Source organism: Acanthaster planci, linkage group LG20 (assembly GCF_054643075.1).
Source record: "Acanthaster planci isolate LZ-2023a linkage group LG20, COTS_SCS, whole genome shotgun sequence".
Lineage (NCBI taxonomy): Eukaryota > Metazoa > Echinodermata > Asteroidea > Valvatida > Acanthasteridae > Acanthaster > Acanthaster planci.
The window spans coordinates 11,226,982-11,244,083 of NC_141796.1; the positions used below are offsets into that span (position 1 = coordinate 11,226,982).

The following is a 17,102-nucleotide window of genomic DNA, read 5'->3' on the forward strand; positions in this document are numbered from 1 at the left end:
CTTCCCTCATCCCGTAAAAAGCCACCTTGCTTCTTCTTTTAGTCCTCTCCTTTTCCTCTCCAGCATCCCTTTTTTTAACCCGTCCTCTGTTCTCTTCCCCTTCCTGTGTCTTTCTTGTGGCTTTAGACGCGTGGATCTATATCACATATCCCCTATTAGCACCTCCAATCAACGAGAAAACCTAATCTGTAACGGGAAATTATATTCGGCGAGCGCCTGAAGTTAAGCGTGAGATTCCCCGGGATGGACGGCGGAGCGAGAGCGCTGGGTGTCCCCCGTCATTCGGGGGCTTCGCCGGGGAGTGCTCGCTGGTAGGCCGGTCTGCCGACCTATTCCCCTGGGGTGGCCCAATCTAATTTATTCTATAAAATTACGGGACATTTTCTCCCAAGTATATCTTGGGGAGAAAGGCGATGCGTCGTGTGTGCGCTTTTTTTTTATTGAATTGGCGAAAATGTTTGAAAAATTGCACTGGAAGTTCACACGTTCAACGTGCAGTGTGTGGTTGTCATGTAATAAATTAGAATCTCCATAGAAACATGCTTTAAATTATTCCTCAAAAATGCAGCCAAAAAGTTGGTTTATTTAAGATGTCTTAATAATTATATAGCTTTATTCACTTATTAAGAGTGATAATGGAACAGTACAATTTTCTGTATTTCACTTTGCGATACTGGTGATGATTGACACTCTGTCCTTTTGCTCTTGGAAAGCATAATTAACAAAAGAGTAAGTAATTAGCTTAATGTCTGCTGATATTTCAGTATTCGATGAAACTGAAGCAGTTGAAAAATGAAGACATGGTTGTTGAAAGATATTGTATGAATTATTTGTATGTCCGTTTACTGCAATCATTCAAAATGTCTTAGGAGGTTCCTTTCTTGTTCATAGCTCTTGTCCTAAATTTCTGTTCATTCAAATGCATGCCGTGCATGCCGGCAGGGCATTTACGTGGTTTGGAATACAATCAAATAGGTCGTGCATTTCAAGGATTGAATTCATGACCATTTTGATACGACTTGAAAGGCCAGTTGAGCGTTAAGTTTTTAACAATTGATAAAAATCCTGATTTCTCATTTCTGAAACGGACCCATGGGTTTTGGCCGTCCTAATAAACCTTAGAAAATAATATGTGTCAAAACGGTTTTCTAACTTTGATAAACTGTGCCATTTCAGAACACATGCGTTATAATGTGCAGGGCAAAGTGGTTGCTCTTTATAAACCGCCTCGACCTACATCAGTAATATCGCGTTATTTCCTTGTATTTTCTGATGTAGTATGTGTCACACTGAGTTTACAGATCTTCAAGGGTGTTCATATTATAATGGTTTGTTCCATTTGTGTGATCATGTTGGTCATAATGATGTATGAATTTTTCCCTTGTCTTTCTAGTCTGGCTTGAAAGCACATGAAGCCCGTGAAGATTTCATTAGGTTAACCTTGAAAAAAGGTGCGAAAATACTTAGCGGAATAATTGAGGGCCCTTTGGCCGCGAAATTGCTGCAAGCAATAATAATGGTGTTTTTCCCCAGTGCACTATGCCAAGTGTGCTTTTTGTGTGCCCGGTGCAAAATGTTCAGAGACTGTTTATTCTCTCGCGGCGCGTGGAGAGAGTGATTATATCGGACTGCAGATGACCGGGTTGATTTGGCAGGATCAATCTGTGTACGCTGGCTACCTCAAATTTGGGCTTCCAACCATTTTTAGTAAAAGGTCTACTGGGTTGTTGATAGTGATTTTCCCCATGGAATTCAATGTTTATCTGTTTGTCCCATATCTCTCGTTTCGTCTTTTGTGCAATCCCGATGCCATTATGATCAACTGGCCAAAGACTGTTTGGAAAATCCCCCATGATTATATGTAAATATCGGAACTTGAAACTAACACAGTTCTATGAACAAGGCACATTCGCACATGGTATATGTTGTACAGAAGACAAAATGTAAACACTGTATCATTTTGATACCTGTTTTTGCCCTCATTGACAATGCGTGTTTAACGTGATCTATTCATTGCGATTTCAATGGATGAGTTTGGAATCGCATTTCGATTTCATTAAATTTTCAAAATATTGCGAACACTAATTTGTTTGAAAATGTAAGAAACCGAATTTATTTATTTGACTAGCAGATCGCATTTTTATTTCCTACAACCGCACAGCCAGCTGAAAACCGACTCCCACCAAAGTGACTATTTTGTTCGTCTAGGCACCCGTGAAAATTAAATTGGTTTGACCTTGGCGAGGCGTCAACGTGGAAAACTTTGTTCTTTATTGTCGCTTTCACCGTTTATTATTATTTTCCCCTGTTTCATATTTTGTTGATTTATTTCCTAGGCATGCGTAGTTGATTGCATTCATGTTTTATCGCCCGCGGGAAAATGAGATAGCCAGCAGGCGTGATGGAGAATCTCAAGCGGATAAATAACCATGTTTAATAATATTTGAGTTTTCTGGGGGGGTGATGGTCTTCAGTCTCGTCATATTTCAGGGCCAAGGAGCAGAATGCATTCATGGGGGTGTAGTAGCTTTGTCCAAGCTTTATACAAAAACTGGATTAGTTGCTTGGGTTGGCTGGTTAAATTAACTCCTGGGTTCGTTTCCAGTTTATTTTCCACTTTTCCACATTCCACGATGTGCATGTATTCAGAAACACCACTAAGGCACAAAACATAATTGTCAAATTGTATTCCTCAGACTTGTTGAGAAGTTTGCTTTCCTTTGAAAAACCTGGTCGCGTGACCGGGATAGTAATTTATGTTAACATTAATGACGTGATCCATAACTGTATAAAAGTGAACAATGTTGTCTTTCCCTAATGTCCACTGGGAATAATTCGTGCATAATTAAGATTCATATGCCCTGTTGGTTCAGTGGTAAACTTGCCTTCCTTGTTAGTTGACAATTAAGGATAGTTAAGTCTGTCTTACTTGCGTTTCACCGACTAGAAATGATCTCATGTTGCAATAACGTCGCAGACCTGAGTGATAATGACGAAAGGCATCTTGCACGCGAGGTTATCAGTGTATATTGCTATAGGTTAAGTCTTCGGATTAACCCCTTCACAAAACTTGCAAGGTTCGCTTTTCTCTCTCTCTCATTTTTTTTTACCAGAACGTATACTTCTCATGCCTGAGCCTATACAAAGCCAGTAGTGCTCCTTCGGATTGAAATTAACTTGGTGAAGGAAATAGCGCCCCCATCCTATTCAACCAAGCCCATCGGCAGTGGGTTGGCGACATTGATAAACGACCGGGTCTCTCGATAAATTGACACCGGCGCTGTGGACGGAACCGCCCCGGTAATTTGCAGACCCTTTTTGCGCGCGACCGCCTAACGACCGGTAGCATTTGATGAGTGTGTTGGTAATGACAATATTAGCCTTGTGGTCACGGCATCACGCGCAGACTCATGCGGTGCGGCTCGGCAATGCTGCCTTTAGCCGTTGAGTAATGACACAGGAGACGAACGACGACAACTGTTCCGATCAAGGCAGACAATTGTACCATTTCACGACGAGCAATATAGCTTGCGTGACCATAATCTATGGTGTGACTATGGTGACCTACGTGAATGATTAAATAATCTCTTATTCATGTTTCTGAATGTCATTAGCTCACAGATTGCCCATTTACAGCGCTACCTCGTGGCTATAGCGTTGCTTTTCATGATGCAGAGGTTTCCCGCGAGATTTAAAGTTTTCTTCAGAACACTTAAGTTTTGTTGTTTGAAAAATCTTTTCCCATTTTATGTCTTTGTCGAAATGTAATCCCCTCTAAAACTTCCGAAGCAGACGGATTTTTATTGAAATAATCGAGAGGTATTTGGCTTGCAGGCTAATGAAATTGTACACCCAATTACGGCGACGTGTGATTTTAATCAAAACGTCCGTGATGTCAACCTTGCCCTAAGCTGCATTTCGCTGTATGGCTTCGCTAGGATTATAGAGTTCCATGCTTGGACAAGCTGTGCCGAGTCTAAACACAGCGTCTTCTTTCAACATTGCCCTTGAAGAAGCCCAAATGAAACCCACAAAGTAATCATTTTTTTCCTTTGACTGGTAAACATTTTTGTATGGACGGTCGACTTGTATGACTACTGGGGCTTCATTACCGGGAGTCTGTGACTGGCATCTGTGATTTCAAATATCACAGGCCTAACTTCGCATTTTCATACATTACAATGAATCCTTTTATAAGTCCTCCTTAGATGTCCGTTGCTAAGTATTGAGCAGAATGCTTTGGCTGCTCCATTTAAGTGCTAATTTATTGGCACGATTGCCATCCAGCCATCTCCATTCATCACCAATAAACACCTCGGCTCTTTCATTATGAAAGTAACAGAGTTTCTCTCGAGGTTCCACGGCGAGAGTCCACTCCTGAACCAATCAGCAGCTGTAGACGTCAGGAGCGATCTCTTCATTTCACGGATGCCCACACTGTCTGTATACAGAGGGCAGAAGGCGCGAATTAAATGCACTACAAATGACGTAGAAGATGATTTGTCTAGGGGCGCGCCAAGACCTAATCAGATGGCACGGTCTTATTTCTAAGGGTACGTGTAAGGGGCAGTGAGAACGAAGAACTTCACACTTTGTATTAATACGCGGCATCTGCGTTCTTCTGTTCGCCATTGGCCGTGTGCTTAACACTCACCGCTTGTGACCAAACAAAACATGCGCGCCGTAAAATAGGCCATACAGTGCCCTCGCCGATTGGATGAACATAGCTTATTCTTGCATGAGAAGTTGATCTCGTGGAGATCTTACTCAGTGGAATTTAGATAAGAATCGGTAAAAATGATCCCATGCTTACCGAAGGGGGCGCGGTGTCTCTTGTACACTCAAACCTGGACTGCCCTGAAGAAACTTCATTTCACAACCATGACAACACGCGTGCGCACTCAAACACTATACGCTATTGGTTGGAGGTGCATTAAACGCGCGCGTGCCACCTGTGCACGACCGTGGCACCGCTGCGGTTGCGGTCTCCAAGATACTGATCACGGATTTAGTCGATAGATAAAGGCATCAACAGTAACTTAACAACGGTGTTTTTATTTTACCCTCTTTTAGTCAGAACCCGCTGATTTATTTGCCATGTTATGTATTACATTTGAAAGAAGGAACTCGTACACATCAGAACACGTTACAATTGATTACCGGCTTCAATTCGTTCAACCGTTGAGGTAGGACCCCCATTATTGTTGGTTTGGAATGACAAAACGTGATGAAATCGGAGTCAGATTTGGGATTGGTAAAGAATATTTACCACTTTGATATTTCCTCTCCCGTTCTGTGACCATTGCCTTGTATATAGCTCAGGCTGCACCGCCCAATACATAATACCAGACAGGGTGACGCTGCTTTGGTACAAGACGGGATTAAGTGTTGTCTATAAATGTTAAGAAGACAAAACTAACTAGACGAAAAACTGCTTTGGTTTGGGGTAAGCAAGACTTCCAAAGAGTAGTGTACAAGAAAAGTCTATTACATAAAACCGTTTCGTCCTCCTTGCAGAATGTGTTTTCAATTGTAATTTCGCATTGCACCTTGCACGAGCACTATTCTTTGTCTGGTATTCCGGCACTTAAGCGAGCAGGATAAAACCGCTGATTAAGTAATGAAATCTTCACGTAAAGGCTGTAAAAATACAGTCTTTCCCCCGCAACCAAGAAATGGGAATAATTACACGGGGTGTGGATTTAATTGCATTGGGTGAAAAAAGGGAGGAAAAAAACCTCCAAACATCCAGTTATCTTTTGTGAGAGGGAAATGTTGCTGGCAGCAGTGTTCGGGAACTGTTTTTAACGCGGGCAAGCTGCTCTGTGAGCACCGCGGTTGAATGAAATTTCAGGCGCGGTGCGCCGGGCGCCCCGCTGTGCCAAAAGTGTAGACAGAGGTTGCGCTTTTCTTCCAGCGGACCCTTTTTTGTAGCTGGCACCACTTGGCACTTTACTGGGCCTACCCGATGTTCGTTTCCTTGGGGATTTTTCTGAAGCATGCCGCCTGGGATCCGAGTAGCCAGTCGAAATCAGCCCCCCCCCCAACTGTACTCCCCTGCAAGCTGGTCTGAATGCACTTCGCCCGGGTCAAGGCTACCGTATAATTAATGAGGCAATGGTCGATACCATTTCTGGCAGTCGGGTGGGATGTATCGAATTAGCGCCAGCTTGAGCGATTTTAATTCTCCCGGAGGTAGGAATTAACGCATCGTAGAGGCTGGCGCGTACAGAGCGCTGGAAGGGGATTGAATCTTTTTTTTTCCCAGATAAAAATTTCCTCCCTCAGAGTCACGGTCGCGTTTCGGCCTCATCAAACGCCTCCAGACGTTCTGCCTGTAATTCCCGCCTGCTATCTCTTTGTCGGTGGGTCTCAGGTGTTGCCCCGAGCGACTGAGCAGACGGTCGCCGAAGATAGGGGAAAAACCCCGAAAGACAAATCGGCGTTTCTGCTTTCGCGCCAATTTTTCTTCTCCTCTACTTATGCCCGCTGCAATCGAATTTGTTTCGATTTCTTGGAAGGTTTGAGGCTCATGTTTACGTTATTCATGCATTACTAAACACTCTCACGTGTCAAATATCTTGGATAAGTTTATAAGCGCGCACTCTCGCCCTAAACTGTAATCGAAAGAAACGAATTCTTCCTCTCAGTTGTCCCAGTAAGTCAATTTCGTTCGGTGTGTGTTTGAATTAAGACTTCGGGTGGGAAATCGAACCGGAATGGCCATATCGGAGGAGAGTTGTTAGATATTAAACCCGTAAGTTGTCTTGTGAATTTTGTGAAAAATATTCACAGGTGACAATATTCTGTGTAAGTGTGACTTCATTTTCTATTTTTAATCCCAGCGGCACTCGTAGTTTGTTGTCAGTTGTCATGAAAACGTTTATATCATTCAGATAGCTTTTGAATTTTAAAGCCATTTTGTTTATAGAAAAAACAACTCCTCTTTCCTCAAGATTTCCACATTTCTATGACCCAAATCGGTTCGTTTCCTCGTTTTTTGTTTAATATTTACAATTTCACTGTCGTATGGTGAGCTGCTCGCGTGCAAGCCCCATCACGATATTGGAAGTAAACACGCCAATTGCCTGATTTCGAAATCCGAACGGAAATCGTAACAAGCGTGTAGATGGTGCATACCTGAGTAAACAAGCTTAAGGGTGATTTAACTACATGCGTATTATTTCTCACCAACTCATTAAAGATTACTATGTGCTCGCTGTACCGGTACAATTTTCATTGGGAAATTATTTCACTTGCTTAACGAGGTTGTTAACAATAAAGACGAAATTGCACATGAACTGAATATGGGCGGGCCAATTGTATGCACTGTGCTAGCTGGGCATGATAATAGTTCACGAGTCATTGAAGGAACGGCTCTTCAACGACACTATTTTCATTTGTTTCGTGTAATTGGCTGGTTGTGTTTTCTTCCTGGTTACAATCTTTTGTCTTTTCATTCAAACACAAAGTCGTGTTTTCAACACGTACATGTAATTCGTGACAGTTACAATACTGTGAATGGTTTGAGTGATGTGAAACACTTCACTTTCAAGGGCAAGAAATGTTGACGATATGGATATAACTAAATAACATGCATAGATGTGACATTAAACAGGTTAGAAAAGTCAATAAATAAATAAATGCTGGTAGAGCACCAGGCAGAGTCTTGGCCCAATTGGAAAACTTCAAAATGGGCGTAGTCAGAGAGAGTCGATGTTTGCATAGCGTACGTACGACAGAGTTTGAACGCAATAGCGTAAATAGCCAAAACGATGATGGAATGGTCGCTGTCAAGCGCAATCGTTCGTTGGCTGCTGCTCCTTACGTCAGGTTCACAACGCGCGGCCAAGGGCGCGGATTCCCTCTGGCTATAGGCTAGGGCGCCCTCTGCTGATCTTTCCTACTTAACTCCGATTAGTTCACGCCGGCAGACTCTACAACGTTGAACAGGTATGGCTTTCCATGCCATGTCTATAGGTGCCGGCAATAGGGAAAAAAATTAGAGGTCAGCGGTATGCAAATGAGCCGTAGAGTGAGGCCAAGTTCACGAGTGTGTGTAATAGGCGCTGCGGCTATGTGCTGAGACGGTTCTCTGTTGAACTGACATAATAGGGTAGAGATAAGTCCATAAACCCACAGGGGCTGTAGAGACCACAATCAGTCGAGAGTTGGGGAAGATCATAACGCCTCGGACGGACTAGCCTTGGGGTGTCTAGAGAACGTGGTCTGGCAAGAAAGTCAGGGCCGGCGCGATTGTCTTGTTTTCGGTCCTAGTCAGCTGGGACAATCTGGGCGGCCTTTTCTTGTTTTTATTTTACCGTGCAAAGGAGACTGCATTCCCCCGGTGTAAACCCTCCAGTCATCGGTACAGACTGCTTGTGCGATTTGGTGAAAACGTAACTCGCCCGGAGAGTCAATATCTCGGGGCAATTTGACACTTCTCATCTGGTGCTCCGGGACAAGCGCTTGGAAGCCACCAAAAACTAGAAAGAACACTATAAGAGTCTGAGATTTTACCGGCAGTATGGCCCAGCAAAACGGCGTGGAAACCACTACAGCCAACCCAGGCAGTGTTTCCCCGCAAGGACAGAACGACTCGGGCACCAAATCCAAAAAGGGCAACCGCTCCAGAGGTAAGATAAGCCGACCCACAAACCCTCCTTTTCCGCACCTCTTTTAAAAAAATCCGCCGAAATCCCCGCCCGGGGCGATACAGCTGGGATAAAATTCGTCAATGACGAAGTTTCGTACTTTGCCATTTCTTTGGTCATGTTTCGTGATCCGTGGTGACTGAGAGGTGGAAATGGAGCTGATTCAATTCCCTAACCTTTATCAAAACCTGCTCCTTTAGAGGAAAAAATACTCGTCGGGACGAAGCGCAGAATCTCCAATGTTCTCATTTCGAATCTAACGCTTCCAACAATCCTTCACAATTATTTTGTATGATCATAGGAGAATGAAAAAAAAATGTGTGTTGTTTTACCTTTACAGTATGGTATCTTACGATGTTTTAAGGCATAATAACATTGGTTGTTTTCCGAAATTCGATGCCAACAATACATGCATTCATCAGTGTGCCATTGTAAACCAGCGTGCAAGGTCATGGGATGATTTTCATGTTGCAGCCTTGGGCTTCCTATTTCAAAGTGTCAACAACAACCTGTTTGCACTGTCCATGCTCAACATTTGATGTAGGAAAAATTAGAGTTTTCTGTTCAGTGAAGGAAATTTCGTTGATTAGTGGTATTCCAGGTACGATTGAAGATTGTCAGTAACACAATGCTCAATCGAATTACGCGCTGTGGTTCAATGAAACAGTTATCACGTCAAATCGTAGAACAATATACTTTAATTTATAACCATGCAAGCATCGACGACATAAATTCACTCAATTTAGGTTTCAAAATGTGAAATTTCGTTTATCATAATCGGTACAAAAATCCTCGTATTACGCTTTACTGCGCAGAGTGTGCTAATATACCGCTGTTATTTGAGTGGCTTATTGTACACGCCGCGTATTGCCATTCGTACAGCGTATGTTGAAATTGCATGCAAGCGATGAGTACAGTTATCCTGTATCCCTTGGGCGTGGTATTTCTCATGTGCCTATCACCATCTGTTTTTGATCAACCAAGTCCAGCGGTTCAGATCCCACCTAGGCAGCGTTCACACGTGACTAATTTGCAGGCTCTTTGCCACGGTGTCCAGTTCTTTCCAAATTGGTCTTTTCACTATTTTGTCTAAATGTTTAATGTTGGACTATGGTCACATAATTAAGTCTCCAATCAACGAGCAGGCCTACCGGTATGATACCTGAGAGATTACAAACGGATCAATGTGTTTGGCTGAATCCTGTCCCTTGTGATGGCGGAAGTGTCCTCCAGCCACGTTGCGGTTTCAGGCCGAAGCTTTTCCGAGTTATCTAGCTCACGACAGCTAACCCGGCAAGCCGGCTGGTCAACCTGAACCCCTTTGATTGCACACGCTTGGCAGCTCTCCCGTTATGGTAGCCTCAGTTCTTCTCATTTCAACCGTGCCCGCTCTGCTCAGCCGTGCTGCAACATTTTGCACAATACACTCACCTATCGCACAACCGATTTATTCGACTGTAGGATTCAAACGCACCAGCTTGTGGATTTGGTTGGCCTGGGAACATTCACGTGGAGTGAAATCGAAATGTTACCATAAGAAGTTTAAGTTCTTGGAATGGTGTGCACATTCATACTTCGTAGTTTTCATTAACTATTTCTGCAATTAAAAATATATGTTCTCAAAGATAAAGCATTCGCTTTCCTTCGTTCTGCAACTTCTGCGGCTAATTTTCCTCTTTTATAACAGATGTAGTATCAAAGTATCCGTACCGAGCTCGATGTAGCTGCAATTGTGCATCATTGATGTCGAAGTGCAAATTCATAGTGCTGCTCGCATGCAGGGGAGCCACACTTAATGTACAGTCATAAAAAATGCCACATTTCTGGCCTTTTTGCCCAGCGTGAATGACTCACACGTCTGGCCGTAGCAATCCCGATTGTTCCGCTGAAGCGGACTGGTGTGGTTAGCAAATTAGAGTGGATGGGCATCCGCTGCTCACTTCAACTGTGCCTTGGTAACGGCGATCCGATTTGTGATAGACCAAAGTCAGCCCGTTCATTCACAATGAATCGAACGGCGTGCAGTTATTGAAAACCTTCACGTTTCCAAAACAGTTTTTCACATTTTGTTTCTGCTGTGAAGCCTGACGGAAAATTTACAAACGGCAAATCGTTGCTTTGTTGCCGTGCTCTCAAGCTGAGAACAATTAGCAGATTAACCACGGCCTTTTGAAAAGCTGCCAAGAGCAGTTTAGGACAATTTAAAATTCCGATTGTGTGCATGTTCTTACTTCTTACAAACTCTTGTTTATAAACACCAGAAATTTTAAACCAGTTGATATTAAAATACACAAAATAAAGGATGATCGAATAGTCGCTTTTCTTGTACAAAGTGTACACGAACATTTCATTCTCTTGTAGGCCTATTAAACTATCTATTTTTTTGCTGGAGAACCCAAAGATTTTTCTGGCAAAAATACAGCTCTGCAGTGACTGCGTGTTAAACCAACCCTCACGGATATCAAAGATTCGATACGGCCATCGTCGAGCGGATTTTTACTGGGATTTCCTCTTCTTTGTGTCCAATGATAAGTCATCCGAGTAAGTCATTCTTGCTCAGAATAGGAGAAAAATGAGTCAGTCTATCGAGGTGTTCCACAGCGGCAAAAAGAGGAGATTTCTGAGATATCTTGGAAATTGTCAGTTGCTGTGTCAAGAGATTAACAGAGACACAAGGTTACTAAAAATCGAATTTTGTCCTGGCATCGCGTCTGGGTGACCCTATGAGCAAACCACAGGTATGAATCACAACGCGGTGTTCCAGACTGGAACAAAATGATCCAAAACGCGTCAGAATTTGTGTAAATTAGCCCTCAAGTCATCCTTTGCAGTGACCGCTGTCTCCAAAGGGAGTTCTCATTGGATTTCTGTTTAGTTCTTCACAATTCTACCACCCTCCCCTAAGTACTGTATAAAATACACTTTTTAAAAAGGGGAAAAATCATCTTGTAGTTTTTGATATTAAGAAATTCGTTGATTGTATAATTCTCCAGTGTATCTAGAAAGAACAAAAATACTGAAAAAGACATGGCTATGTCATAGATTTCAGTGCTGCACAGTCGTCTTTGTATTTCAATTTCCAATTTGGTTTTTTTTTCTCTTCTTTTCTTTTTTTTTAAATTTTACCTGAACAGTCCAGGAATGATTTGGAAGGCGAAATAAATTGCAATTTGTGAAATGTTTGGTTTGCATTCGTTGATTGCATTCAAAGCTGATTGAAAACAAAACGAATTGAACCAAAATTTTTTAATCTAGAAGAATACTTGACCATTTGGGGGGTCTAGGATTCTCCGTTTTTTGAATATCAGGGATGAGGAGATTTGAGATAGAAATAAGTAGATGAAACTCCTCTCTTAATATAGATCCACTATTTTATCTCACGACATTTGAGAAGATTAGATGATTAATATTACAACAGAGTGTTCGTTGTTGATGATTTTGTTTCACACGTGTCAAGATATTTCGACGTGATTGGGAGAACCAACGAAATAAATTTAATAAATCCTGGTTTGGGCCTTTTGGACTTGGAATGACTAATGCATACGGGCCATGCCAGTCACTAAATACACACAGTACTGGCAGGTAAATCTGCCGCTACTCAGCCCATTGTTTTTACTGTCAACTCTCTGGGCTCTACCCGCGCGCTTTTTTCATATGCTAACGACGGCAGAGTGTGTTTATACCTACACGGCCATGTCAAGGTTGAGACGGGCTTCGCTCTCGGCATAAACGCTGCCGAGAAATCTTAACGAATTCTTCCTGAAAAAACCAAATTCTACCGATTTTTGGAAAGACATGTATTTTACTAGATCGAGGCAAATAGTAATGCTTTGTTTTGCCACTGTACTGTACTCGCAGTTCAATATTCTAGCGTGTGTTTGATCAACAGTGTACAGATTGTACAGTTAAGTTCATATTATGAACTAAATTTTGTACGCCTATATCCTGTTTCGGATGCTATAGTCACGTCCGAAATTAACCCAATGAATGGTGTTTCTAACCTGGCAAACCAGAATATATTGTTTTGCGATTTATTCATAACATAAATCAACATTGGCAGTGCCATTTGCTCTCGCAATTTCATCAGAAAAGCAAGCATGTCAAATTTGCTGTCATTTTTTTGGGGGGAACCTGTATTCTGTACACTGAAACCTGTACTGTAATGATTTTACTGCATATCATGTATACTTCGTTTGTTAATATTTGTCAAGGACAGAATTTTTTCATCCGCTACACAATACCGGCTTCAGTGCATACACTCTTACGCACACTAATGTTTTTATTGTCAAGCTTGGAATTTAATCAGTAATTTCATTGAAACCACGAATTTTCCTCTCTCGAAATCCATTACATTTCGACCCAGAATAGGCCTATCCCCTCGCCTCGTGTATTTCAAGCTCAACAGGACATAACGCAATTCAGACAGCCTCGGGAAAAAAATATACATATGAAAATAAAATGGACAATATTTTATTAGCAAATTGTTGCGTGGCAGGCTGCTACGAGTCTTTGTTAGACGGCGCTGTGGTGAATGAGGGCTGACCATTGTTAGGCTGTGAGCTGCCGTCGATAGGCCTTTCATACAACGACAGGAGAATGGAACGCTACCAGGGCATCCGCTATACTTACATCAGTAAAAAAAAAAATATTGGATGCTATGGCACACGCACCTTGCATATTATTCCATCAGTTATGCACTACACACTCGCTGGATCAAACCCCTCAAACTTAGCATATTAATGTGCAATATGCTGGGCGTACTATGCCAACGTGTGTAATGAGCGTGGTCAATTATTCACAAAAATGTATTGTTTTAAAACGTCCCAGGGATTTTTCAAGCCGTTTAGATTATGAACCCCAAATCCTAATTCGAAATCCAACCTTGTATACGTTTTCAAATAATTGGGTAGGTTTTTCATTCATGAGATTAAAAAATAGAATCTGCCAGTTCAATCTTACTAACAAAAGTTCCTCTTTCATGATTTTAGTTTTTATTCAAATGCTATTTCCCTTGGAGAATCTCGCAATTCAAGTTTAAAATGTTGGGTTTTTCTTTTACTTTTTCAGAGTATACGTATTTAATCAAATTTCTTTCCTTAAAGAGTAAACGGCGTATTTAGCCAAAAATATTCACGTACAAGTACTTCAGAAGATATTCAAAATTTGAATTTCAGGATACTAAAGATGCCATATGGAAGTCACAGCGTGCTTATTTTGATATGGTGCGGATGCTATCAAAGGTAGCAAATGGTGCAAAGTCTGTATTCATGGCGGGATATCTGCTATTGTCACAAGACTGATCTGTCTGTCTTAAATCAGATATTTTAGTACAAAACTGCTAAAAAGAGTCACTCAACAGTTAAATGCATTTTTGAAATTACATTCATCAGAATTCAGCGATACTCTCTTTCTCATCTAGTGATTATCGTTGGATTGGCAGTTGGCACTCCGTGTGGATCGTCCCCGGAGGTGTTTTAGGTCAGATTTGTCTTAGAGATGCCTTCCTGCGCTGTCACTTAATGGTCAACGTTGTCACCATGGCCACCTGGTCACTTGAAATGATAAACAAATAACAGCACATTTCCTTTCGTGAATTTAACATTGATACATACCATTCCAATAAGTTACCTACTTTCTGTTTGTGTTCATCGAATTCAATAAAGGTGACTGAGAAAATCTGATGATCGGTGAAAAATAAACAAAATTGAAGCTGACCATTACCTTAATAGTTCAAATTGTAATAATTTGACCGATGAATTGTGATCTTCTGTTTCGTTTACACTTATGAGGTAAGGTAGGACCAGGAACGCTCACATTAATCTCCTTGAAATCTTATGAATTGAAACTCTCATTTAAAGAAATTGCTAGATTTCACTATCTTCATCATCTTTTAGAGTAGCACGCTTGCAGCATTTCGTTGGCAGGGTCCAAGCCTGCCAAGGCAGGACCCCATTGCTTCACTCGGAAGTGGACAGGGACTCCGAAATTACCGCTGGGGGAAAAATATTCTTTGATTGTCCTTGAACCGTTCCTTCTCGCGCAGTAGGCGCTAGTACTCAACGCGCATCGAGACTCAGCTAGGCCGGAGCGCGGCTTGGCGGTGCGATGAGCAGCGTATTGCTTATTGCATCAAGACGCACCGGCTGAAAGAGAGTTCGTAAATGTAATTTGGCGGGACTGGCGTGAGAGATTTGATGCCTTTTTTCTGCGAGCCGGCAGTGAGCACTTCGAGTCGAGCGTATCAATCGCATACGGACTGTAATAGTGCAATATTGCACCTACAGGCTACTTGTAAGAATTAAACTTTCCATTGTGTCCACAAGTTATAAAAATAGCCAATATAATACTGATGTCCATGAAAATATGATATCAGAGAGATCAGCCGTGTTCTTTTATCGCCCGGAAATATTTGAGTTTCCACCATAGTGGAAGCAATGTTACTTTTAAGGGGCAAACTGGGTACGAAATTACCTCCGTTTTTGGCTAACCTCGATAAAATGTGACCATCTTTTTAGAAAAAAAAATATGCAGAGGTGTTTTGTTGTTGTTTTGAACAACTTGAAAAAACTATCAACTAATTATTGAGCAGGAATGACTCGCTCTTCGCCTTTTCATACTTCAGAATGACACAAGATCATGCGGTATTCTTCTCTTAGTGGGTTATGAGTTTGGGGCTGCTGTTGCTGCAACAACGCTTTCGATTTTCCAAACTTCAACATCTCATGTTGTTTTCACTAATAATATTTTTCATTTTATAATTCCAGGATACATTTTCATAGCATTTTATTTCCTTTTCATAACATTACCAACCTGTCATGTCCTCTGTGTCCGCCTCCTTGTCACCATATCTGTCGTCCTTTGTGTAACTGTTGCTTTCATAGCCATTTTGCAAATGTTCAAGGTGGTCACACGGGCGATCCCGATAGTTACTATTGCCAAATGACCATCGGTCAGTCTATTGTCTTTGCTTTCCTGCAGTTGGAACCGAGACACAAATAGAAGATATTGAATTTGAACGAAAGAAAAGAGCATGTATGGAGCCGCACGGATCTACAGACTCTTACTATAACGAAGCATTGAGTGCATCTACAGAGAAACGGTTTCCTTCGGTCAAGGGAAATCAATGGCTATCGATCGATGTTAGATGCTTTTTTTGTCTTAAGACGTCGATCTCCAGAGACAGAAATGGTAGAAAGGATTCTCTCAATTGGACCTGATTGGTGTTCGTTTTCCCTCCGATATGACGGAAAGCGCCTCCCCGGGTCCATTCCTTCCGGTCGCTTTATCCATGACTCGTCTGTCCTGGTGGGAGCCAGTCCGCAAAGGCAAAGACTTAGACCTCTGACACCCTGACTTCTGGGTCAAATAACTGTTGCCCATGATTCTTAGTGAAACATATAAAAACTCCAAAGCCATATAGCCATGCTATTGGCACCATGGTATGATGCGATTGGAACATCTTCCGTTCCATTTCTGCTGACAAATCGAACAGTCCACTCGCAAGACGATTTTGTAAAGTCTTGTTGACTTAAAAAGCGGTGGAAAAATCTTGCAATCTTTTTTTAAAACGGTTAGGCTATTGTCAAGTTTGAAAACACTCAACATGCATGTACCTCCCACATTTCCAAAATGTTATGGTTTGTAGAATAATGCGCACTTGTTTGCCAAGAATGGAAAGATAAATGGAAAAAATATTAGTGGTAAAACAATTGAAGCGAATTGCAATTACGTCATATCTTTGCATTTGATAGAAAACACGAATCGTATTGTCTAGAAATAAAAGAAGCTACAGTATTTTTCCACTGAAAGCAATAGAATATTGATCCTTTCATGAATGATCTGTTGCTACGGAGCATTGGTATTCGTGATTTTCTTGGTTACATTGTGCGATTTGGTCACGTGTCTACTTTTGAAATGAAACCCATATTTACGGCTGTCCAGTTACCTCCTGAAAATCAGAAATTGTCTGGCTATTGGCACCCTTCATTTAGAATGATCAAGCTCAACACCTTTACTGACAGGAAAAGAATTGTCATGAAAATACCCATTGCATTTTCCACGCTATTTTGGAACATTAATAAGATTGCAATTTCGAATTCGGAATGTTTCCTTATTGGAATTCGGGTTCTTGAAGACATTGAAGTGCAAACAAACAAACAAACAAACAGACTGGGTTTATGTTTTATTAAAGGTGAAGATGAGAAAAATCATATAAATTTATAGTAGGATACATTCATAGTAGGATTTCATCTCCAGAAAATTGCAACAGAACAGCTTTGCAATGTGTGCGGAGATCCGGTTTGTGTATCTACCAATCCCGATCACGCGAAGTGTTACCGGTAGCGTACGGCAACATTACGCGTTAGTATACTGCCACGGTTGGTGCAATTCAAAAGTCCATGTGGATAATTCCATTGCGATAGAAATATGGAATGAATTCAAGGGTAA

General features: G+C 41.7%; 1 protein-coding gene across 4 annotated transcripts in view; it reads left to right on the top strand.

The window, feature by feature from the left end:
- The window catches only part of pax6 (paired box 6), a 115,235-nt gene that overhangs the window by 60,774 nt on the left and 37,359 nt on the right, over nt 1-17,102 (top strand). The window contains exon 1 of one of the 4 annotated variants that reach the window (XM_022250639.2): nt 8,085-8,636. The exons of the other annotated variants lie outside the window; for them this stretch is intronic. Coding sequence (XP_022106331.1) covers nt 8,528-8,636 — 109 coding nt within the window. The 5' untranslated portion in view covers nt 8,085-8,527. Of the gene's footprint in view, nt 1-8,084; nt 8,637-17,102 lie in introns of those variants that run through there. 4 annotated transcript variants of the gene reach the window in all.